The sequence below is a fragment of the Macrosteles quadrilineatus genome, unplaced genomic scaffold (genome assembly GCF_028750875.1).
Source record: "Macrosteles quadrilineatus isolate MER2022 unplaced genomic scaffold, UCM_ALF_1.0 Scaffold_8__2_contigs__length_117827958, whole genome shotgun sequence".
In the NCBI taxonomy this organism is placed as follows: Eukaryota; Metazoa; Arthropoda; class Insecta; order Hemiptera; family Cicadellidae; genus Macrosteles; species Macrosteles quadrilineatus.
This window is the reverse complement of record NW_026542601.1, coordinates 37076920-37104052: the sequence shown is the minus strand read 5'-3', so window position 1 is coordinate 37104052 and position 27133 is coordinate 37076920. Positions and strand designations below refer to the sequence as shown.

Below are 27133 nucleotides of genomic sequence, written 5' to 3'. Positions count from 1 at the left end.
CGGTCCTCTAGAGATTGACGTTTTTTATTTCACAATTTTTAATTTGTATAATGAATAATTGATTATTAATTAGCTTAAAATTAAGCTAATTATTGAAAGGAAATTAAAATGGGTTTTTGAATTTCGAAAAGTCTATTATGTTAAAAATACAAATTATAAATTTCAAAGCTATATCTTAACAAATAACGCCGTTACGTGTCCACAAATATGTAATGTTCTAACATTGTTCTTATGGGGAAGAAATCCAACATGGCTTCCACTACGGAAGACTCTTAATGAAAAGTTATACAGTACTTTATCCCGTACGTATGAATTCAAACAGTCCTTTTTGCTGCAGTTTGACGAAAAATACTTAAATTGTAAAATCATCTATTTATCATAACATTTTAAAGTACAGTATTCATATAAAAGCTAGAATAAGTGATTTTATGTTGAGTAAGGTTTGACAGATTTTAGGAATGGTAGGGGAGTAGTTGTGGATAAGTGGGGGTAGCATTGTTGTGATGAGAGGGGGGGGGATCGGCGAACAGATGCTGTCAGTAGCCAGCTGATTATTAGTTATCATATCAGTATTAGTGCCTACTAACAGTGCTTGTGCCCGGCAGAACCATACACACAGCATTGTTGATAAGGTAAGGTTATGTATTTAAATTGTGTGTGTACCATACTATATTATTACTTTTTTTTAGTTTCGTTAACCACTTTGATACCGGGTGTCCTGAAAGTAAGTACAAAAAGTTCAAGGATAGATAAAAAAATCAATAGTAAAATTGTTTTTAAACCTCCTCTTTAGCCAAGCTTCATTTTTTTTAAATTTCTATCTTTAAACATATTTAATGAATATTCGTTTGCTTCAATAGTTTAAAGATTGATATAAATTTGAATTGTTTGAAATTTGAAATGTCTGCTTATTTCTCGCTAAACGTAGGCTTATCGATGAACGTAGGTAGTCCATGACTGTCGTTTTATTTTGCTTTAGTACCTAACCTTTAATTAATTAATTAATGTTAGGCTTGAGAACTGTTGGAAGTTTGTTTTGAGTGAACATTTCATCCACGTACATACCTTTAGAAATACTGATAAACAAGTTCCTAACTTCATCAAGCTTTTATTCTTTTAACACCCAAGAGTAATTCTATGACCACTCACAATAAGTAGTGTTAACTTTACACAGTTATTTCAGTATTTTAGTAGTAGCAACGTTTTCTATTCAAATAAATCATAAACTAATATTATACAAGTGAAATTAACGAAACAGGCACTTTCTTAATTAATTGCTTAATTAATTCTTTATTAATTGCACTTTCTTCAAAATATCAAAATATTTTAAGTGCAATAAATAAAGACCACAATGTTCGATTTTCTGATATCTTATACTGAATCAATGTCAAATATTTATTTGAATTTTTAAGACGGAGGCCTAAGATGCAGTTGATCACACTGGGCCATTTAAGTTCTTGGAAATAAAAGTATTATATAGGAATCATATTTATTGCATTTTTTAAACAAGTGCATTTACCGATTTTTATTTTTTTTTTTCGAGTATACATACATTTTAACTATTTATTTATATCAATGACAACTGCAATTCAAAGTTCAATTCCTTAGAAAGTGCAAAATGACCCTTTAACTGGCGTGCAAAATTGATTAGTCCAATGTCTAGAGTGAATGACCAGCTTCAGTTTCTAGTCTACTGTTCAGTCAGAGTGATCTATTCTTATAAAATATACAAAAAATAATTTGGCCAAATTTAGATAAAGATACACCCGTAAACAAACAAACTACAGCAGATTTATTTTTCTCTATAAGAATAACATAGGAATTTTAAAATGAAGTACAATATTATTTGTTTTTTAAGGTCCTAAAGCTTGAATGATAAATGTATATTATCATGTTTTATAGGTAAAAATAAAAAAAAATATTTTTGAAAATTAAAAAACCCAATAACACTTTGTTTGCCAGCTCTACTTATCCAGGCAAAATTTCATCTAAATCTGACCAAAGTTGCTTGAGTTTAACATGTTCACGGACACACTCTTACATACATTATATACAAATTTGAACGAATTGTGTTTTGGCCTCTGGGGACATCAAAATTAAAAATTAATTTGGTCACAAGTCGTCTTTTTCTGCCACCTACGGTAAGCTTCTTCCATAAAGGGAAATTCACTAGTACCTGTAATTTTGTCATAATTAAAATATGTATCCTGTAAGTAATTGAGGTCTAGAGCTTTCAAAAAGTAATTATTTAATTTTCCTATTTATGAAAATTATTATTTACAGATTTTTTATTACATATTTCATTCTGTATGGGTTTACATTCCTTAATAATCAATTCCGTTACACTTTTACTTATGACATTGTTTTTTACTGCTGCACCATTCAAATAATATACTCCCTAATAATCTTTATACTAGGTGTACAATGCAGTTTTCTGCTTGCAATATTGAGCGGAGCCAGCATATTAATTCAATGTCAATGATATATTTGGTTCGCATTTTAAATAGAATGCCTAATTGCAGTAGGTATCCAAAGTCAATCATAAGTCAGGATTAAGTGAATGAATTGTCTACTTGCAGGAACCATATTCTATGTTTCATCTGGTTCTCATAAGTTAAATGTCTACTTTCAGTAACCAATGCCAATGATACATTTGGTTCGCATAAATGTAATGCCAATTTAAGGATTCTAAAGTCAATTGTACGTCCGGTTCACGTAGACGGATTGTTTACTTGTAGTATCCAAACTCAATGGTACATGTAAATGAATAGTCTACTTGCAGTATCCTAAATCATGGTCCATTTATTTCGTTCACTTAAATAAAATGCCGAATTGCAGTATCCGAAGTCAATGGTAGGCTTAGGCCTACTTCTGCTTCACTTATATGGGATGTCTATGTGCAGTATTTAAAGTCAATTATGCGTCGGGTTCATGTCAACGAATTGTGTAATTGCAGTATCGAAACTATGAGTGTTATATTTGGTTCACCTTAATGGAATTCCTATTTGTACACTGCAAATAGGAATTGCAGTACATATTCAAAGTCTACATTAATGGCACGTCTTGCTCACATAAAATACTGTATAAGTTATTTACAGTATCCAAACGCAATATGGTGCATTAGCCTAATTCTGGCAACCCTTATGGTTATTCATTTTGTAGTAAATTATGCTCAATGCTATTAATCAAAAGTAGGAGTGTAGTATAAGAGAAGTTATAAAGTCAATGATAAGAGCTTCGCTACGCTCTGCTCAATAATTTCTATATCCTGCAAATGAATCATGGTAAACCTATGCGATACCTGAATTATTAAAAGGCAATAACGTGCATTATTTGAGATCCCAGGTTCGAATCTCCTCGGCGGCCTTAAAGTTTTGCTTCTGATTTTGTTAAAATATGATTTTCTCTTAACTTCACTAATCAGTTTTTTTATCTGAGACATTTATAATTTAATTTTGTGATAAGAATGCATTTTTTATATAAATACATTAACTTTTTGTTTGTAATAATTTCCTAACAGCGAATAATTGAGATAGGCTAATCGATAATATAATTAGGTCTAGTTTTATTTCAGCAGTTAAAAGTAAGAAATATATTGTCAACCACTTTCAAAATTTCCCTTTGGTGCAATACAATTTATCAATACGACTATAATGTAGACTACAAAGAATAAGTGAAAACTTTAGGAATTGGTTTACCGGTACGTTACATAACATTTATAATGACATCAAAATAAGCAGTTTGCTTAACTTGAAACCTTATTATTCCTAGTAGCTGGAACCTATATATTTTTTCCAACCTAACTTTAGACTACTACATGGCAATGTTTAAAACTATTTTGTAAGTTAGTATCGCAGAGTAAAGCGAGGTGGTAGACAATAGGCCTACCAGTAGGCATATTTGGTTTAAAACGACGTTGTTACATCTTCTCATGAATTTGACAGAGGAGCATATAGTCCTAATTTAATTAATGATTAATTCTTTTCGAAGTGCACACAGCAATATTAGTGTTAATCCTTTGGGATTTTATTGTCTAAGTTACACCATTTAGTTGTAAACCTTATCTGTAAACCAAGTGGTTGTGATTTCATTTCGTAAAATTATTTTGTATTTTTAGCTACAGGTACATTTTTTTACAAATTTACTTGCAAATCAAGGGCAGTGTGATTTTTGTCGGTATAATTATGTTATAGTGTTTTTTAATGCCCTCGTTTTAACTTCTCCTTCTCCACGCTACATAGGCCTAGGCCTAATTAGTTGACTATTCATTGTTGTTAAAAAGAACAGAACGATTATACAATTAAATATAAACGTCATGATTTTAATCACTCAATATATGACTGATTGTTAATCACTTCGTATTACATGCAATTAACTAATATGCTCTTTAGTATTCATCAGATTTTTTCTTTTGTACTGTATTTATAATGTGGTAGATTTGTTGACTAACATATGTCGAGGCTCTTGTTTACTTTTTATTGTTTACTCGCAAATAATGTCATGGCAACCAATTAACCCATAAGGCCCATGTTAAATTTCTAAAAGTTTGCATTCATGTAGGGAATATTCCTATGGTCCGATTTGTACCATTTCAGATTTATACCTTCCCATGGTTGGGTACTATGACTGTGTTAAATTTCGTGAAGATCGCTTCAGCCGTTCAGGAGGAGTATTTGTAATAAAAAAGCAGGAGTGTAGTATAAGAGCTTCGCTCGCTTCGCTCGCTCCGCTCAATTAAATAGATAATTCGAAGATGTGGGTCTAATATTGTCCACGGGATTGAGAGGAATGAGGACCAAAATAAACTAAACAGCTTAATCATATCCATTCCAGGTTGATATTTTTAAGTAAGTATATTTAGCTGCCCTTCCTTTGAACTATTCACAGTTTGTTATTTATTTCTCCAGTCTAGTTTTTAATTTTGTTCTAAATGGACCTACTTCAAGTTCCTCGTCTGCAAATGCCCATAGGTATGGTTCTTGTACATATTCGTATGTAAACATTATTTGTTGAGTATAAATATAAAAAGGATTTATGCTAGTATAAAAAAATTATTTTATACAGTTTGTCAAAAATACAAGGTAATGTCTTTTATGAGGACAGTAAATACTGTAACTCTTTAACAGAAATAATATCCAGAATTGAAAATATTTAGTATTTAATAAACCTTAGTTTGAACTTTAAAAATTTGTCTGAAAACTGTAATTTCTGTAATCTTACGTAACTATATCGTTACCTGGGTTTTGAAAGTCATGTGTTTATTTATAGTGATAGTGTTTATAGATTCACATTCATTTATAGATCACAATGAAAAATAATATCCGTCATTGAAATCTATTCTTGTATTATAAAATCATTATGGATTCCCGGAATTTCAACCCTGAAACACACCTTATATTGCTTCGTAATCAAATTGTAAATAAAATAAACGACATATTAGCCTATTTATTTTTATTTTTGATGTTTTATTGTTCAATGTTTTGATTGCAAAATACTTACTTTTGTGTTAGTAGTTGATAGAACAAAAATGAAATTTTGCTCTTTACCCAAAATAATCATTTTAAAATAACTTTTTCTTTAAAACTAAATTCCCACTAATACTGTTTCATCAATAAAGTGTATCTTGAATAGATATTGAAAATGTTGCCTACAATATCCAAAAGTAATCCATTTTACTTATTCTATTATTATATGTCGTAAATTATCTTATTTTTCACAAATAAAACCATACAAATCATTCCTACCAAAATATTGCAGGATAAGTAATAAATTAATAATGTCCACTCTCAATACTAAAATGAATTTGTCCTTAATCATATAGTTTTTTTCTCCCTTTCTAAAGTGTAAAGATTTAAGCTTCTTTCTTTTTAAGACTTAATAATAATCAATTAATTTTGTTATTATTATGACATTTCAATTCAGTGTGATCCTACTAATGTTCGTGATGCAGAATCAATCCAATTTGTTTTTACTACGTTACTTAATCAACCAATTTATTCCTACTGTGGTGCAGTTTTTTTTAAATATCATACGACATTCTATAAATTCGGTTTGTTCCTACTATGACCCTAAATCAACTCGGTTTTTCCCTACTATGACGCTAAATCCATTCACTTTGTTCCTATTATGCCTATTATGATACTAAGTCAACTGAGTTTGCTCATACTGTGATTCCAAATCAATACTGTAAAGTTTGTTCCTATCATAACATTATGCTCATTTTTTCCGTCTCTGATGTTAAATGTTCAGTTTTTTCTTATGCTAAATCGAACCAGATGATTTTTACCCTGATTTACGCTTATGTTTGTTCCTAAGTCGATGCCTCTTTGATTATACTATAGTTGTCCCTAGTTTGATGCCTCTTTGATTATAGTTGTTCCTGACTTGATGCCTCTTTGATAACAGTTGTTCCTAACTTTATGCCTCTTTGATTATAGTTGTTTCCTCCCTATAGTTATAGTTGTAACTTGGTGCCTCTTTAGTTGTTTCTAACTTGATGCCTCTTTGAGATGCCTCTTTGACTTTGTTCCAGAGGCCAGCATGACAGAGGGTGGAGGGGAAAAAGTGGACCACTCGACCAGCACAACCCCTACATTTCAGCGCAAGTTTATACAAAGGCATGAACAGTCAGTTAGTGTCGGCAGTGATGACTTCATATGTAAGTTGAATAGTTCTCCAAAAGGCTTTAGAGGATAAAAAGCAGTTTCTTCTGGAATAATAATATTAATATCTGTACCTATATATTGTATAAACTGTCCGGCTAACTGAATTGTGAGCCACAAATGTGAAGTTTGCTGGTTCAATTCAGGGAGGTCTCGATTCTGCTGGACCCTAATGCCTTTTCATTGGGATATCAATTGATAATTCAAAATTAAACAAAAATTGTACGCCAAGAGTCCCATTGTCATTTTAAAACTAAAATAATTGGGAAAATTTATGATCTACAAAATGATTGTTCACCAGTTAAACCCCAGCACATGTAGCGCACAATGTAATTTATAAAATTATAATAAAGTCATTATAAAGAATAAGGTCAGGATAGAGTAGAACTGGATTGGCACACAAAAATCTCACCTTCCAAATAATATTTTAAAGGTAAGAGTTTAAATCTAGATGTATCTAATGAATCACTGAGAAAATCACAATGAATAATCTAGTGTTATACAATCTTTCACAAATTGCCGTTAAAATATATCTTTATTTCTGCATGATATGAAAAAAAAACTTTTACCAGATGAACCAATAGTATTTTAAAGAAAAGTCAATTTAACGAGTAAAAAGAGTAATTTGTTCTCAATATTTTTCAAGTCACTGAATCATTTCATTGGTCCATGACCTAAGACACTCCATATATCAATGTCTAAGGAATTAAATTCCACATGCATTGAACAGGGGTTAAAGTTGAAGGATTCCTTTAACTATTCTTTATAGAAACAGCTGATCCAACTACACCTTTTCCACTTTCATTTATGAAAGGGTCAATTATTGTATTTAGAATCGTCATTTGTATTTCAGATGTAATATTTTAATCTTAGAAAGTGTCAATTGTATTTCAGAATAGTAATTTTATATTAAGAAGATAACACTTTTATTTAAAAAATGATCATAAACAATTATATAACAATTATTTGCATTTCAGAAGATATCAATTGTAGATAGTATAAACTACATTTCAGAAGATATAAATTATTATTATATTTCAGAAATAATAGTGTAAACAACTTTTTTCAGCATTAGGAATTTCAGCTGATTTTGGAATGATCCTGTTTATAATGAATGTTAGTATTAATTTCTGAAATACATTTGACTAACTCTGAATGTTAATGAGACAATTTCTCAAAAACATATGGGTATTTCTGAAATTCAGTTTATTATTCTCAAATTCAATTGATGTTTTCTGAAATAAAAGCTACTAGTCTGGAATACAAATGATACTCTCTGAAATAAAAACGACAATTCTGAAATACAATTGAAACTTTCTGAAATAAAACTAGAAAAGGTGTAGACTAGAATAAAATACCACATGATATAAGCACTTTTTATGTTATTAAAATATTATTGAAGTTTGTCTCATTGTTTTCCAAAGTACCAGATACCTATACTAGTAACTTTCCAAGTATTCCAAGTACCAGTTTCTAATCCAATTTAGACACGTTAAGTATTTTTACAACTTCATTTACACCTCTCTCACTTAACTAATGCATAGATTATTTCCAAGTGGTTTATACAAAACAATATACCGTAAGCAATTTACAAATTGAACTTTCCGATAGTTAAACACTAATCCCACTCTTAACACTGTGTACTAGCACTATCCTAAGTAGTATTGACCCAAGCGATCATAAAGATAATAATTATCTCAAGATTACATAATTTTAATTCAATGATCTTCATAATTTGCTAAACGATCTAACTATCTAAAACGGATGTTGATGAACTATTGGCAAAAGATAAACAAAATGTTAAGTTTACTTGAAGTAGAAAGAGTAAGTAGAATTTTATACTTGCTGAAATTAAAAGTAGTTGAGTAGAGATTTGTAGTCGAATACTCTAAATTTCAGCAAATTTCATTTTATAGGGAAAAACTATTAGGTACCTTTAAGACTCATGGTAAGCCTCGGGAATGTTATATTTATCATAATAAGATCCCCACAGGCCAATGTTGAAATTCGTAAAAAAATTTTAATGTGTCCGTTAGCACAGTAACTTGAGTTGTACAACTCATCCGATTTCAATAAAATTTGGTACAAAGTAAATAACCTACAATTATTCCGACAAGTTTGCGAACCAGCAAGATCAGAATAGGGTTTTTATGGGGTAAATATGGTTTTTTTTCTATTTTTTACCCCAAAAACAAACAAAAAATGCATTTTCTTTCCAATCTATTTTGTAGAACTTAAAGAGTAAGAAAAATAATTTTTCCTACAGTCACCTAACAAAGTTGCCTTCCTTGCACTTCATAGCACAGAAAGATGCTAATTGCTGCATCTATTTACTTTTGCAGCACAGTTTTTTTTCGCACACCAGTATTCCAGTCAAACAACACAAAACAGAGCGTGCTTTTATTAAGCACCTAATACCGTACGCTCAAAAAAAGTTGGCAACACTGGGCAACACTTAAAGATATACTTTAACCTAACATAAAAACCTGTTTTACAGTGTTTGAAAGATTAATTATGTATATGCTATACAGGGTGGTAAAAAAGTCCCAGGACAGTTAAATATTTTAAAAAAATAATGCAGATAGAGCTACAATACTTGGTACAAAGTTACAGGGCATAAAACTTATTTTAACACATATTCAGTGATCCAACAACTCTTCAGGGGGACGGCCCACAAGGAGTCGGAAGAAAATCTTAAATAGAAGCATGGGTCAATATGCACATCAAATTAAAGGTCTTTTTTAGTAGAATACAATGCCGCAAACCGCACTTCAAAAGGTTGATCCTGCGCAAAATGGCCGATGTTCAAAGATTTCTTGAATCCGCCATTTTGAATCTTTGAACGACTGCCATTTTTTACTCAGGCATTCTTTTGAGCTTGAATTTACGGCATCGTAATCTACTAGTGAAGACCTTTAATTTGATGTGCATATCGACCTATGCTTACATTAACAATTTTCTTCCAATTCCTAGGGCTGTGCCCTGAAGAGTAAGCGTATAATAGCAATGTAAATTAAATGAATCTTTGAGCAACTGTCATTTTGCGCAGGATCAACCTTTTGAAGTGCGGTTTGCGGCATTGTATTCTACTAAAAAAGACCTTTAATTTGATGTGCATATTGACCTATGCTTCTTTTAAGATTTTCTTCCGACTCCTTGTGGGCCGTCCCCCTGAAGATTTATTGGATCACTGAATATGTGTTAAAATAGAGTTTTATGCCCTGTAACTTTGTACCAAGTATTGTAGCTCTATCTGCATTATTTTTTAAAAATATTTAACTGTCCTGGGACTTTTTTACTACCCTGTATAGTAACTGTAGAAACAATATAATGTGTAAGGCAAATGCAACTGATGCCTTTGCTACACTCGAGAAACTTTCCACACTAGCCTCTCGTGTGCAGCAAAGTGCCACTTCGTCCACTAGTGACACAAATAACTTACGCAGGACTACACTAGAGCGAGATGAAATCGATTGATTACCTTTTTGGTATTATGAGTAGCCAAATTGGTGTTTAATTTTCAGTGCACAACATTATCTTTTCAGATTTGTACATTAACGATATACCAGAACAGTAATAGCTACTACAACTACTAGTAAACTCACAACTGACATTGTGCAAGAGATTAGAGACCTTTGGAGTAACATTGGCTTAGTAGGTTAAGGCTTGCCTATCAGTTTACGTACAGCTGTAAACGGTAAGGAAGTTTTATGAACTTGTAGGTGTCATCTTGTAGTGACAAGTCTAATTTAGTTTAGAAAAGATTTTAATTTTTTGTCAGCAACACAACAACCATCGTGTTAGGTTCTTATTTGCTCTACATAAGTGATTCTATGGAAGATAATATATTTTTATTATAAATTCAATGCAATTTTGCATGAATGAGAAAATAATAGTTAAGAAATGAAGTTGAAAATTGTTTTTCCAGTGGTTGAAGACTTGGGACCTCATCGGAAAATCAGTGTTAAGGAAAAAGTGGACAACATCAAACCATGGGTGTCACATAAGATACAGAAGTCGATGACAAAAAAGAATCTGAAAAGGAGGTAAGTTTTGTAACTGATTTGGTATTTCTCATTGCACAGTTGTGTGGATTTTGATGTAGAGGTGGTACCTTTCATTTTCAAATTTTTATTATTACCATATGCATCAGCAAGAGATAATTTTAGGGTATTGACCTATTCTGACCTGTTAAGATATGTTAATGTTTTATCGTGGTTACTGTTTATTATTTTATTGTTTTACTGGTTCTATACAAATTTCATCAAATACATACCGTAAGTGATCTATTTTAACACTCTATTGCTTCTCCAAATACATAAAATAAATAAAAGACTGAAGCGCACAATCAAAATTGTAACATATCATGCAAAATACACATTTTGCAATACATTTTACCGCTGTTATGCATTTCTAAGAAGACATTTAATTAGGATGAGAAGTCTACCCAGTATCTAAGTTCAATGGTCCCTTCCAATTATTTAAAAAGTGATAAACTTAACCATTTCAAATGACAGTACAGTATAGTTTAAATTCATTCCTGTTACTATTAAGGGCCCCCTTAAATAGTTTAACAGAACTAGTATTACTATTATAGGTACAAGCATAACTAGGATTACTCAACAATAGTGTCAAACATGTCAGTAAAATTGACAAGATAGTGTTGAAACAGACATTCACAGACGTTAGACTTATCTTTTGGTAATAAAGATAACTGGACAAAAATGAGTCAACTTTGTGTCACTATTTCAGTAAAAAAATAGTTCAACATTTAGCCTTCCATACAAGTTAAAACGGAAAAAATTGTGAAAAATTTAATTAATATCTTTAGAGAGTAGGTATTTTTTCTTCTTTTTTTTCTTCCTTTGTTGAAAAACACAACAAAGCTATGTTTTCCCTGGATAATCAATATTAGAAATAATTAAGCTAAAATAAGTATACTTTGCACTTATAATAGTTTAATAAATAAAATAATAAAATAATAATAGTAATATTATATATATAATAAATACATAAATATTAAAATATAAAATATAAAAATAATAATAAATGATAATAATAATAAAATAATATAAAAAATAATAATATAATAAAAGTGCAATTATAATAATAACACTGTACTAGTAGAACCTCTATTAACCGCCACCTTTGGGATAGGGAACATTACAGTTAATGGAATAGACGGATAACAGAAATCCTGTTATAAACCTGATCAGTAAGTTGATTTAAAAGGTTTTGGAAGAAATTAAATCCTGTAAAGTGAATAATAGATATTTAAATTACTTACATACAAGAGTAATACTAGAACTGTTATTTTGTATGTTGTACTTCTTCAATGTCCGTAGAGTGAAATAAAAGCAGATTTAAAAATAATATTAGTAGTACTGTAGTGAGATGACGGATAACAAAGTGGGTGACGGTTAGTTAAGGTTCTACTGTACCAAGTATTGTACAAAGAACCAAGATGGTAACAAGACCAGGGTATTGACCCGGACAAGAACTTAAAAAATGTCAATGGTGATAACAAACATAAAAAAAATACTCAACTTTCACAACACTCTTGTTTTGTCAGGTTCCCCATCACTTGTTGGTTGCCCGGCTATTCGTCCGAGGATGCTGTAGGAGACTTGGTGGCAGGAGTCACTGTGGGCCTGACAGTAATACCTCAGAGTCTGGCTTACTCCAACATAGCCGGACTACCAGCACAGGTCGGTGTCAAATCAAAGCTATTCCAGGGCATTATTGTCTAAGAAAAGTTAAAGGGTTGCTTTACCTCAAAAGACATAGTACAATAGACTCCCTCTTATCCGGACATCAGTTTAACCGAATTACACTTGCCACAAGTGGTATCTCTTTAAACGGAAAATTTGTATCAGCGCATTGGCTTAACCGGACAAATCGACAGGAATGACTTTTCTCGTGGGAAAGACTTAAGTGATCAGTATCATATTACAATACTCTTCAAAATATAAGTAAAATATTTGGGATAGTTTTTGACTGATTTCTGTGGCATGCACTTGTATTGTTAGTCGCGTTCATACAGTGTATACTCTTAAATTGTGGTTATTGTGAACATTTGTACCAAACGTTAAAGGACAGAATAATATTAACGTGTATTATCCAGTATACTGCTGTGTGGATTTACTTGACTGTATGTAGTTTTTAATATGATTTTCCGTATATTTAGAGTGTTTTCTTTTTTAAGAAATAAGTGACAAACGTAGGCGTAAAGTTGTGACAGTTGAATAAAAGATTAGTAATGCCTTTGAATGCATGGATAAAGGAGAATCGGTAAATATAATTTGCAGTGAACGTAATGTAGGGATATCTGGTGTTTTGTCTTTATAGTAACTATCCCAAAGTGTATAGTTTTACTATTTTCACGTAATAACTAATTATTGGCTGTAAACATTAGTCGTTCCTGATTTAACGAGTTTTGATGGACATCAGTTTAACGGGAAAATAGTTATCCGGACTGGCCACAGTTCTGAGGAGTCCAGATAAGAGGGAGTCTACAGTAGTTTCTTGTGGTACTTTAATATCTGTCGCACAAATATAAACACATACATCTGTCAGGTCCTCTGCAAGCAAATTGAGTATTTCAATATGGTTAAAAACTAGTTTGTAAGGCAAAACAAAAAGTATAATACCTTTTACCTTTCAAAAATTATGTACGATTCATGCAGTTACTAGGTGAATATAACTAATTCACAATAAATAAAATTTGATGATGGTAGATCTACACTATAAAGATAGATTCCTTATATATGAAAACTAACCTTATCTAATACAAAAGTTGTTAACAAGCAAATAACTTTACACCTTTTGCAGCATGGTCTCTATGGCTCCTTCCTTGGCGCGTTCATGTACATATTCCTCGGTAGCTGTAAAGACGTCCCCATGGGTCCCACAGCTATATGTTCCTTACTTACATACACAACGTTGAAAAATCTTGGACCAGCTTACGCAACTTTGCTGTGCTTTCTTTCCGGAGTTATTCAACTGCTCATGGGCATTGCTGGGTTAGGTAAGTTTTATTTTGCATTTTTTACTAGGATTTTGTTGGAAAGGGATCGAGTTTAACTAACTTAACTGAGAAAACTCGGTCCAAGGGTATAAAGATCTTTCCCAAGGGGAGGGGGAAGTTTATTTTATCTCTAAAGCCTGGTTTTCCTAAGCGGGGAAGCGTAATGTGGAATGCCGAGAAGCTATATCTATGGCGGTCCGCTTTGCTTCTAGGAAAACAGTACCATTAAATTACCTAAGACTCTGCATTCCGTGTTCCGCATCTGCACTAGGAGAATCCAGCTTTAGTACCTGAGCTATACATTTTGTAAACAAAGATGCCAACCCATAATTGGTATCTTACTGTATATAGTGGGAAAAGACACCTAAACATTTAGTCCAGATAATTAACCTTACTTAGACCTTGTGAAACGATAAATGTGCTGGTCGAACAAAGTTGATATAAATAACTAAATAAGTATAAATTGACTAAAATTTAATAACACTTCGGCTTGTATTAGAGGAGGCCATGGAATGGTAATTTCTAAATCTTCTTATTCTTAATCAGCTGTTTTTGTTTCCAGGTATAATCATAGATTTTATTTCTGGACCGGTTTCATCTGGATTCACTTCAGCTGTTGCACTGCTTATTTTAATGTCTCAGGTTGGTACCACTGAAAATACAGTACCGGTAACTCTGTGTTGTATATTATTTGAACTTTGAACAACATTTTTGTAAAAAAAAACTGATTTATCATAGGAACAAAGTGTAGTTTTACTTTTGGACTCTGAAGTAGACATCTTATCTATATGGACCAGCTGTTGCAACTTTTATAGTAAAAAAAAATATATAGTTCTGTAATACAGTCACTTTCTTCAAGTTGACTTTCTTCCGTATTGCAACAACTTTAACAGGGGAAGAGATGTCTGTCTAGTTCAATGTTATATTAATAGTCAAAGGTCCTAACATTTTCCATTTGCAAACTTTGAAACCCCACATTTTCAGGTGAAAGACATTCTAGGAATCAAAGCGGCTGGTTCAACGTTTGTGGAGATGGCCATATCAATATACAAGGACATTCACAATACTAGGTTCTGGGATACATTTCTGGGTATCATCTGCATATTCTGCCTTCTTCTGTTGAGGGTAAGACAAGAATATTTTTATACAAAATTGTATAAGAGGGGGTTAATATATAATCCTGAAAATCAAAACTTCTTGATTGACCCAAAGGAATTATAAATAAACATCAAATACCAAAATTAATTAGAGAGGAGATTAATTAATTGGTGTTCCTCTAGAGTACATTTTAAGAATAATATTATTATTTTCACCAAAGGATTTTATCTAAGTGATAATGCCCCCCCTAGGTCTAGCTTGAAGTAAATGTGAAAAACAATCCCGGGCCGGTGCCTAGCGTCCTAGGACAAAGAAAATCACCAATTCAAGTAATTTGCGATTGGCAGAATTTGATCCCTTGACTTCAAGGCAAAACTCTCGACTTTTAACCACAAGACCATTTAGCCCTCTAATCAGCAGACATTGAAACTGTAAAATGCAAGCTGGAATTAACGGTGAAATCGCAATTTCTCCCAGTTCCGTCCCTAGCTACCACTAATTCTAAACTTCCTGGTTGCCCATTCCGGTTAGTTCAAGGCCAAGGAAAACTATTGCATCCACAGGAATAGACTTTCCCCAAGTTTCTTTTGAAAATATAGAATTCATTGTATTCTATTCAACTCACGACACACAATTTCTCAAAACAAATGTTTTTCACTAATTATTGATACACTTTGTATCAATAATTATAACACAACCGACAGAAGTTCAAGCAATAACTTTTCCCACTTAGACGTCAGCTAACCTACTTTCAGGACACAAATCACTCAATTGTTTTGAGTTGATGGGGAATTGAACTGGTGGCCTTGGCCTTCGTAATCATTCTGTTTGCCTCAATGATGTCAGCTACAATTGGTTCGCTCACTTCGCCGCACTTGTCACTTTTGTAAATTCATAATTCACAGCTGCCAAATCCGCTCACAAATACTGGTTGCAATTTTATAGTTAACTCTCCACACTAATTTTAATTGGTGATATTATACTGTAAGGTTGTATACATATTTGATTGAGTAAAGCTTTTGAAGAGGTTATTTACCTATAAACAGCCCAACACAATTAAAAAAAAAAATATATATAGGCCTATATTATACATATATATATATTTTGTTTTTTGTTTACATAACACATCAATTCGTGAATAGTGGCTGAAGTAAACTCCTTTTAATTCTGAGATTTTTTAAAAATCTGCTTTTACCATATCAAAATTTCATGATAACTTGCAACTTACTGTTTTCCATTGGAACAGTCTGTACTATGACCATGAGTAAAATATGTTAAATAATTCGACTATCAACAAAATTTCAAGTTAATAGCCTTTTAAGTTATAACTAAACTAATTAGAACTATACATTATCATAATATTCATATAGAATCAGTGCTTCTCATCTTCGAATGCTTCTTTTTCTTGCTTAAATATTCCTCAACTTAGACACTATGGTGTTTATGAAAGTTTTCTAAACCCTCTCAATGTGATACCTCAAATACTTTATTCAACCTGATAAACAGTTTAATTTTAAAATTATTTCAGCTTCTAAGTGACGTGAAAATTGGACCAGACGAGTGGACCGGAGTTGCACGGACTCGCTACCAAAGAATCTTCAATAAGGTAATAAACGGTATCAGCAAGTTGACAGATCTTTTCCCCGTTAGTTTGGCAACAACCATTATTATGGACAAGCGGTGGGAGTAATTATCATATTTTAAGAAGATCATAAAAGTTGCAATAGCTTTTGAGTCGTGATTTTAACATCACACATCATTTGGTTGCACCATTTTGTTTCAAGTTAGAAGGACATATAAGCATAAAAATTAAAAAAACGTCTGTAGAGACCATGGATTAGTTACGGTACCTACTTATAAAACTTTATCATTCTTTTTTGTTTCACACACATACATAGAGACATACCCAAGCAGACATCACTTCAAAAACTATTTTTTTTGGTCCAGAGGGGCCCAAAACGGATACTTACACTCACAACTAACTCCAAAATTTTGACAAAACAATACTTTTTCACATAATTTGTATAACGATTTTTAAATGTATTTTACCTAGAAGGAAAGAGACAACTTGTATAAGGACAATTTTATTTATGATGAAGCACCTGTACAATGTACATACATCCTGTAATATGTTGTACGTTTTGTGCCAATAAATATCATTCAATTCAATTTCAATCAATATAAGGGGTGAAAGTAAAAATTTGAATATCTTGAAATTGTAGCATAATTTTACTTTGAAGTAATACAATAAGTATATTTACGCCCTCAATGTATTCCCACAGTCCATTGCATATTCCTATGGCAAATCCAAATACAGTAATGGTTAAAGCCAGTTTTAGAAGTGTACATAGTACCTAACTACGTACTTTTAATTTTCTCAAACTGGCAATTCCTAACATTTGACCACATCTGTGCTCTCTCTGACTTCAATTTTGTTTGTATTTGTATAAAGTGTTTGGTATTTCATAATCAGAGAATTAACTAGGCCTATACAAGAGGGGTTTAAGAGATAAAAAAAGAGTTTAAATTGATTAAATGACAAAACATCAACAAGTGATGATCTTAATCGTTTAAGACAATTGTTTGGAGCGGATAATTCCTTTATGACTCGCTAATCGGCTTCCAAGTTCAAGTTTATCAGTAACAAGTGCTATACATCCAAATCAGCAATAAGGTCAATTACCTTTTACTGTAATTGTTTCATATTGATTTGTTGAAGCTGTTAAGTTTGTTATAAAATTATGATATTTTTTGAGCTAAAACATTAATTAACGAATATTTTGATCTAACAGGGTTCGGTGTTCTAAAATCACTATGACGATTGACATTCTGATTTAGAGCAGTTTGTTTCCATCTGAATAAAACCAAGGCCCCACTAGGAAAAGAGGCCATGCTGCAGCGCGGGCAGCGCAACACTATGACGTCACACTGGTGGCTAGTTGTATTAAAGTTGCCAGAAGTAAAGAGCCAGCTTATTTACTTGAAACATATGGGGTATGGTAGTGAATCCATCCACGTGTGATGTCATGGATCCTGCAGACTGGCCTGTTTTTCTAGTGGGTCCTTAATAAAACTGTCAGATACAAATAAATGTGACAACAATAAACATATCAACCCAGTGTACAAGAGTAGAAACACTCATACAGCAACTGGGAGTGGAGCAGATAGGCGCGATTTAGAGCGACAAAATCAAATCTATACAATCATGTAGTAATGCGCACACAAACAGCTGTTATGAGCGTAGCGGTTAGCTTTGGAACAATCTCGTTTGTTTTTCTAGCGTTTGGGAGCGGAGCGGGCAAACAATCTTGTGGACATTTTTAGTTCCACTTTTGCCAGTAGGCCGCACTGTACGCCCATTCTACCGGAAACAGAACTTACCCAGAGCATTTTGGAACCTTCTCTTTTTTAAATAATGTATTCAAAGGTTGAGGTAGATATGTATTGCATGAATTGCGATTAATGCTTCTTAAGAACTGGAAACAAATTCACCATGTACCTCCAATCCTCCATTCACTCCATGCAATCACTCCAATTGGTTTGAAGCACGCAAAATTAATGTTTTTAGCCACATGTTTTTCGCTGTGCTGCAAATCACATTTGAACTTACTATGTGATTTCTTGGAAATGATCAAGCTCCCATTTGTGTCGCTCTCGCTAGTCGTTGCATGTGTGCTGATCAGTCAATCTCAGTCGCGCCGCTACAGCTCACTCTAGATCGCCCCGCTTGCTCCGCTCTGAATACATTACATATTACGTTTTACAGTTATCGCTGTATGTGTGTACCCTAACAGTTTTTGTTTCCAGGTGGTATGGATGATCGGTACTTCTAGAAATTCGATCCTTGTAATAGTAGGAGGTATTCTGGGGTTTTACCTTTACCAACCTGGTCTTCCTTTGAAAGAACAGGCAGTCTTACTAATTGGTAAGTTACTTTATTCTTGCCTCTAACTATATTTTGACAATTAACTTTACCTGTTTTAAAAGTTGTGAATATGTATCTTAAGTATATCAGTCGTAATTAACCTGATTAATTACAATAATGTGTGTATTTTTTGTGTACACCGGTGTATACAAATACACCACTAATACAAGTGAAGGATTTTAACTTATACATTAATAGTTGAAAACTTTAACTCAACATTTCACAGAAAAATATCTCGTCTTCTCTACTGCTTATTTCTGATTAATTCGTGAAGGAAACCGGAATGGATACAAAACTAAAAGAGTTCCAGGCAGAGTTGATAGCAGACTTAAAGTTCACTACACAATACATTTCTTTCGCTCCTACAGGGGAACTTCTTTTGAAGGAAATATTACAACTGGTCTTCTATTCTGAATATAAATTGAAGATGCCTCCTTGTCAAGACAAAATATGAAATTAACTGTGTTGTGAACGGTTTATGTACTTTGACTGTCCGTTTCTCCTTAATATTTTCCCACTTATAAGGGCACTTTCCTCTTATTTCTGATTTGGATATCACTATACGTCCTTTTTATCCTCCTCTGCTATTATTCAAACCTTTTAGCTGAATATGTTGAATATGAAGTTGTTACTTTTAAATTCCTGATTATATAATATACACTGACTATTATTTTTTATTAATTTAGGATCAGCAGTTGAGATTTAAGAATCCAATCATTATCAACTTCACTTCCTATGAATCCCAAAATTTATTTATCTCTTATCACTGTAAATAATTTACTAATTTAGTATTTAATTGTTTGAAGTCTGAACAGTTTCCATCTGTTAACAGGTCATATTCCCCCGGGACTTCCTACCATTGAGCCGCCTCCATTCTCCGTAACAAAGGGTAACGTGACTTACGGTTTTGTCGACATGGTCACCCAGATGGGTCAAGGAGTTATTGTCACTCCGTTAATCGCTTTGCTTGAGAACATTGCGATCTGTAAGGCTTTTGGTAAGTGTCGCTATTGATTGATTTTAGCTATTTGAACATTTGGTGTTTGTTAAAAAAAACTATTACTTTAATTGATGAGTTTATTAGAAATTTATAAATAGTCCAAGCTTGTATGGCAGTATAGTGTAGTGCTTTAGTCCCTGGGTTCAAATCCTGCCAATCAACAATGACCTTTTTACAATATTATGCTTCCTCGACCCTCGAGCCTAGCCTGAAGTACCACAGAATGTACAGTCGAATATAAAATGTAAATCAGTTCCAACCTAGAGCCTACCGTCTTATGATGGGAAGGAAAGACAAATAACAATTTTTTGATGCATTGATATTGATTAAAGAGCGATTGATTGTTTGAAGCAAGTAATTGATGAAGATTTCATGATGTTTCAGCCAATGGCAAGACTGTAGATGCTACACAGGAGTTGATAGCCGTTGGTCTCTGTAACATTGGAAACTCCTTCTGTCACAGTTTTCCCGGTTCCGGCTCTCTGTCCAGGAGTGCTGTCAACAACTCCAGTGGCGTTAGGACTCCTCTTGGAGGGCTCTACACCGGTAAGACTCCATTTTGGAGTTAGTAGCAATGTGTTCTTGTGCAAGATAAACAGCTGTTTAGCAATTGGACATAGACTTGAATGATATTCATTGTTATGAAGCGTTATTCGATTAATTGTGTGTAATATTGTTAAAACCAGTTAAAAAAATAGTTGTGTGTATTTTTTTTTAAATGCCCATGGCTATGCAAGTATAGTGAACGGTAAATGTTATCGGGAGATGATAAGTGACTACTTCTGGCAGCAGTTGAAAGAATAGAGTATAATGATCAACATGACGTAGCCAATTGTCATACGTCTTGAGAAACCGGATGCACACAAAGTTTCTCAGATCTTTAATCTCTCAGGTATAAGAATTAACGAGAGGGAGTCTTTAATTGTTTTCATTCCTTTTTTTTCTAGTAACCATTTGACAAGCTAAAGTAGTGATGTTTTCTAGGTATCCTAGTGATAGTTTCCCTGATGTTTTGCACTCCCTACTTCTTCTTCATCCCCAAGACAGTTCTTGCAGCAGTCATCGTAGCAGCTGTGGTGTTCATGGTTGAGGTCAGAGTGGTCAAGCCTATCTACAGGTCAAAAAGTGAGCGTTAACGGTACAATCACATTTAACTACACTAAATACCAAACTTAGTTCAATCCCCTTCTTTAGTCAGGTCTTGACACATGCCTCACGTGCCATCACTACCCTGCTGTTGTCCGTTCACTTGTCACAAGATTATAGGCTTATTTAAAAATGATTTTGAACGGTCGGTTAGTGTTTTATGTAATGTACTATGTGATAATAAGTTTAGTTTTTCACTTTTGACAAACAGCACCTTTTTAGGCAAGATAAGTTTTAGTATTAGAACAAAAATATGATGATGGCAGCTGAGCTGAAACCCGCATAATTCAAGTCAGATTGAAACTTGGACCATGAGGCGACAACCAGAAATCTAAACTTTTTATTTAAAAAATAACTGTTGCAAAACACAACAGCAAAAAACAAATAAATTTATTTTTAGCACGGAAAATCGTACAAAATGAATAAATAGTTGCTTTAATGTCCATTTAATTCAAACAAAACCCAGAATCATTGTTCAAGATGTTTTTACCCATCTGAGATGATGAGTAAAAGCTTAGCCATGAACTGTAATAAACTTGGCATAATCGTTTTCCTTCAAAACACTCCTAAACTAAAAAAAAAAACTAAAACATCTTGTGTGTACCTACCACTTGAGTTGAACTTGAAAACTATTGAGAATTTTACTTGTAAATTGTATTGAACTGATAAAGAATTATTTATTTTTCAACTGTGATGTATGCAAAGCTCATCAAAATTCAACATTATAGTATTAAATCTGTCCTCAAACCTGTTGATATTTCTTCTGTTTCATATCCCATTGTACTGATGTGATGCCAAAATAGGCATTCAAACCAGCAAATGCATCTCTCACACCTCTGACCATTGTTCTTAAGTCAATTGTTTCCATAACGTCTCCCAGTTATACAAGTTTTATCTAACATAATTGCGACTAACTGTCCACGCAACTTCTACCATTTGGTTGATTTTGAACAGTAACCGCACTGTTGCCTTTTCCTATATTGTTTAAATTGTTTGTTCCAGAGAGTGATTTGATTCCTGGCATCGCCACTTTCATAGCCTGCCTCGTGTTGAAGCTGGAGGTCGGAATACTCATAGGGATTGGTCTCAACCTCATCAGCATTCTCTACCACGCAGCCCGGCCCAAGATATCCATGGAGATTATGAAGGTATAAAGGCTTAACCTTTGTAAAACCTTGATGAAAGACAGAGATAATTTTGTTTACCAGTGTTATAAAATTATTGACTTATCAAATGCACATTAAGTGAATCCTATATGATGTGAGCCCTTTTCAATCCAGTAGCGGTCTTAGAGATTGCGGGGCCCAAGGCAGAGTGCAATAGCGGGCCTCTCTTAAAACCTGAAATACGGCGGTACCTGATGGGGCCCAGCCACTGCCTTGTTCGCCTTTAGGGCTGCCTCTGATTCAATCAACCACCAGCGACAATTGACGTTGTAATTTATAGTAATGAATATTATATTATTCTTGTCACTTGCAAAACATCCTTTTCATCATTACGCTTAATCTGCTCCTTGTGTAGTGCTAAATGAATGACTTTCAGCAGCTGGACTATCACATTTGGAATCACTCCTCCTGGGCTCAATGGAAACTGATAGATGTCTGCAGCAGGCCTCGTCTTGTATATGTACAATTTTTTATGAACTCCCTCATACTCTTACGCACATTTTTTTACAAAGTTTTTCTGTATACATCCGTATACTGGTGACAGACCTTAATAGAAGTTCACCCATTAGACCACATAAATCTAATCCCAGATACTATTTATTCTTGGCAAGAATGATGATTTTCCCTTTCATTGTTATTGGCTACTGCTATGAGATACACAGAGGTTGGAACCAGATAAATGATGGTGAGCAAAAAATACAAGGTAATATTGGATTTGAGCTTGCTTGCTTTGTGTAGGAGCTCATTTGAGACTTTAAATTCAAAAAACCTTTGTAACTTTCAAAACTCTACCTCTAAACTTTGGAAGTCCACAGAGTATAACCCAAACGTACTTCAAGTATGTGGCATGTGTGTACCTATGTGAGTTATGTAAGTAAGTTATTGATCTAATGTTGTGTACAATTTTAGCCCAGTCAAATCAGTAGTTTTTGCACTAGCCAGAAACAAAATAAGACATTCACCGCCTCAATTTAAAATATAAGAGATGCACTTTCTTGAGTATAGTCTGCAATTCAAAAATGAAATTATTGACTCCATAGAGCCATCACACCTTTATTATTTACACCATTGTTTTTAAAATACTAATTGGCTTTTCAGTGGAATTTTACTTAATCAAAACAGACCTTATGTATTCAAAATTCAGTGTCACTAGCAACATTAAAAATTATTTATTATGCTTATATACACTCTCTGCTTCGTTATGGAATTGTTCTGTGGGAAACTCAGGGGATATTAGCAAAGTTTTTAAAGTCCAAAAAAGTATTATTAGAGTGATGATAGGGGCAGAATATGGATCAAGCTGTCGTCGTTCTTTTAAGGAATTAAAAATAATGCCATTGACTTCTTTATACATCTATGAAACAGTAAATTTTGTTCATTTGAATAATACACTTTTTGATGAATTTAGACCCACTCATAGTTATAATACCCGAAACCCAAATCTGCTAAATTATCCAATTCATAAACACTCTCATTTTGAAAAAAACCCCATCTATATGGGGATTTGTTTATATAATAAGATCCCCTCAAAAATAAAATCCTATACACCACAAAAATTTAAAATTTGGACTAAATCATTATTGGTGGAGAAATCATATTACTTCCTGGCAGATTTCCTAAATGACCGTGACATTAATTGACCATTAGTTTATGTAAAATATGACACAGAATGTTTTTAATTGTTTTTTTCTCTGATATTGCTTCAAGATCTTCATTTGAATTTGTCTTTTTTCTAACTTGTTTGAATTGGTAACTTTCTCTCAATTGTGCTGTTCTTGTTGTATTTTGTTGTAACTTATTACTTTTAGTTTTTATAACTTATTGATTGACCATGCATCTGTTCACCATTGCCTTTGTAATGAAGAATGTTTTATGCAATAAAATACTTATGACTTATGACTTATAATCAATTACAAATTTACTCTATCAATTCCAGAGCCGAGGAGGCGTCGAGTATCTACTACTCACTCCTGACCGTTGTCTAATCTTTCCCTCCGTGGACTATGTGAGCAATCTGGTGACAAAACACAGCATCAAGCAAGGCATCCCTGTGGTCATCGACTGCTCTCATATCTATGGAGCGGACTTCACTGCGGCCAAGGTAAAGCACGTGGTTAGGTTATTACACTTAATATTTGACTCCATATTTTTCAGGTTTTCATTACGCTTACGCACAATTTATCCAACATCTACAACAATTATAATGCATTAATACCTGTTCCTTCCACATTATGTACTTGACAAATCTGAAATTGGCTAAGAATTGGCTTAAGAAAATTATATCTATAAGGTAAAGCTGTTTAAAAAGTAGGCAGTATATACAGGAGACACCATTTTAGATATTTTTGAGAATTTGAGAGTTCATCTATGTATGGTAGAGCTGGAAAAAAATAATTACCTAAATACACAAAAATTTCAGATGGTTATTATTAGGGAGAATTTGTTATAATTAGCATATTCAAACTGGCAGTTAACTATCACTTGCCAATCTTTGCTGTTTGTGTTTAGTTTATGCATGTTTATTAGCTAGTTAAGTATTTAGGCTAGTCTTTTTAGCTCATTAAATGTGTGAAAGTCATACACTATATCTGATTTAACGTCTTGTCTGAAACTACAAGGGATTTTTCGCTAGGTTTTAGCGTGGAACTGTTATTACTTCTTACACATAACTTCAGGCTAGACCTAGAGGGTTGCTGCATTATATTACAGAAAAGAACCATTGGTTATTGGCAGGATCATAGCCTGCCCTCTGAGACCGAATCCCTGCACTGTAAAACTAGACCAACTTTCTCCCCATAACTACAAGGGGTAATATCATAAAATAAAATAAAAAATACTGAGTCCTTTTTTAATTGAGTAGCAAATTTTCTTTACAATTAAGTTCCTCTTTACTTTATATACTCTGTGCACTGCTTTGAAATGAGAAATGCAACACAAAGTTACTTACAGGTAATAGAAATGTTGACCCAAGACTTTTCACGCAGAAGACAGCCATTGTTCTTCTACAATCTCAAACCAAGTGTTGTCGCAGTCTTTGAAGGCATCAAACCTAAAGACTTTGTAGTCTATTATAATGAACATCAACTGGACAACCTTCTTCTACAGCATACGTGAGTAACTGTTTAGTTAGTAGTTTCAACGCAAGTGGTATTTCGCAATTGAGAACATTAATAGTATAATTCACTACTAGTCCCCAAAGTGACCCATTTCGAGGCAAGATAGTGGTTTACCAGCGAAGAGTCTCGCATGTTGACCTTTTAGAAAATATACCAATTTAGTATACGTTTTTCATTTATGAGTATGTCTTATTAGGTTTTGAAAAATATCTTTATTCCAAAATGAGATTTTGGAATTGAATTAAATCTGAACAAGTCATTACTTTGTATTATCAAACTTAACTGCTGACTGTTATTTATATTTTTATTTCAAATGGGTGTGCCTACTCAACTGGAAATTTACTTATTTGGCATGTTTGCTAAGAGAGGTGGTTTAACTTTAACCCATCTTGTTAAAATGTTGAAAACACATTAGTTCACTTTTATCAATTACTTTGCTTACCTCGTTGTTCAGATAAAAACTAGATACATTATGGACCTGTACTACCACTAAAAACTGGAAACATTCAAATTAATCCATTTTTGCGATCATTCAAATAATTCTATTTTATGTGTTTCCAGAGCCAACCTGAGAAAAATGGCAAACCTGAGGGACTTTAAAGTATGACGATAGAATTTTTGAAATTCAACGTGTGCATCCTAGCAACTTCCCTCTGAAGAAGATCTCTGAAGATCAAAATCATGTTTTAAACAGTTTTGTGGATTAGAAATATCTTATATATAATAAAACCAATTTGCACCTACTAGGAAAACTGTCGGTGCATGACAACTTGCAATATTTTCCTACATTTTAGAAAGCCAGTCATAGCAATCAATTAAGCAAGTACTTTAAAAATCTATAGTTTGCATAAAATGTTAAACTAATCGGTACAAACAAAATATTTTCTCGAGCTGATTAAAATCTGAGTGAAACATAAAAGTAAGTTTTGATTCAATTTTGAATAATCATATCGATTAAAATTGAATTCAAAATTCAAGCCTTACGTTAAGATAAAGATAGAATAGATAAAAGACACTGTGATAATGTTTTATGGAAGCATTTCTTATAGAATTCTATGTAACAATACTTATGCTTACACCCTAGTTTGTAGAAAACAAATTGTATTTAATGTACAATAACGAAGATGAAACATCAAACTTTAATTAAATTACAAATCAACAAATAAAAAGGTCAAGTACCTGTTGTACCGTCAATTATCAGTTTTTTGTCTAGCGACTAAGGTTTTGAATTTAAAGGTTCATTTTCAAGCTGAAGTCCACCAAGTGGTTGAACAAAATCCTCTTCATCCATGGTTGTGAAGAGTCGTAATATACACCTAACACTTGCACAAAAACACAAACTTAGCCAAATTGTACAGGTACTGATAGTCTGTGGTGTGGTCGGCAGAAGATGACGATGACGTTTTTCAACTAGTTGGTCTACTTCAGCTTCTAAATTAAACTTTAGGTTCATAACAAAACCTTGGTTGCTAGAAAAAAGACAGATAATGGACAGAACAATAAATATTTTATTTAACCTTCTTATTTGTAAAAAATATTGCCCAAAGGCTAAACATGTTCAATAAATAAATACAGTTATACAATTGGGAAACTGTGAACATATTAGAAAATATCCATAAATAGGAGCATTTTTTTTACTTTTGAAAGTGATAGTATTATTCTATTTTGTCCTAATACTAAAAAAACAAGTATTTAATAAGCTGTTTATACTAATAAGGTAGGCTATTAAAATAGATTCTATTTTAGATTTTAAATGTGTTTAAAAGAGTAAAATGTTGTCCTGTAAATAAATGTATTTTAGTACATTTTATGTTTACTTCTTTACCTTCTTAACTTCTTTCTAATATAGCGTTATTTGTACAGCTTTTGTTTACAGGACTAATTTTAGGAAAATTGACATTAATTTACAAAATCTTGTGTTGTATTTAGCTAGTTATTGGTTTTGGTTAGTTTGTTGACAAACCTTATAATTTAAATGGTTAATATTATAGCC

The 27133-nt window shown here is 32.8% G+C and overlaps 1 protein-coding gene across 1 annotated transcript; it reads left to right on the top strand.

Annotated features, from left to right (window-relative positions):
* Positions 1-564: 564 nt before the first annotated feature.
* On the top strand, positions 565-26935 carry LOC128999608 (sodium-independent sulfate anion transporter-like). Its single transcript, XM_054426191.1, has 16 exons — positions 565-632; positions 6533-6658; positions 10591-10708; positions 12235-12370; positions 13494-13689; positions 14252-14331; positions 14674-14814; positions 16316-16393; positions 18595-18712; positions 19545-19709; positions 20097-20258; positions 20697-20837; positions 21861-22006; positions 23961-24125; positions 24974-25134; positions 25702-26935. The coding sequence occupies exons 2-16, from the start codon at positions 6541-6543 to the stop codon at positions 25745-25747; spliced, it is 1971 nt and encodes a 656-aa protein (XP_054282166.1). The 5' UTR covers positions 565-632; positions 6533-6540; the 3' UTR covers positions 25748-26935.
* Positions 26936-27133: the final 198 nt, after the last annotated feature.

Excerpts from the sequence above, each read along its gene's own strand:
- LOC128999608 (XM_054426191.1), top strand. The coding sequence starts at position 6,541 with ATGACAGAGGGTGGAGGGGAAAAAGTGGACCACTCGACCAGCACAACC. Across the intron at positions 10,709-12,234 it reads AAAAAGAATCTGAAAAGGAG|GTTCCCCATCACTTGTTGGT; the intron begins GTAAGTTTTGTA and ends TTGTTTTGTCAG. Across the intron at positions 18,713-19,544 it reads ACAGGCAGTCTTACTAATTG|GTCATATTCCCCCGGGACTT; the intron begins GTAAGTTACTTT and ends ATCTGTTAACAG.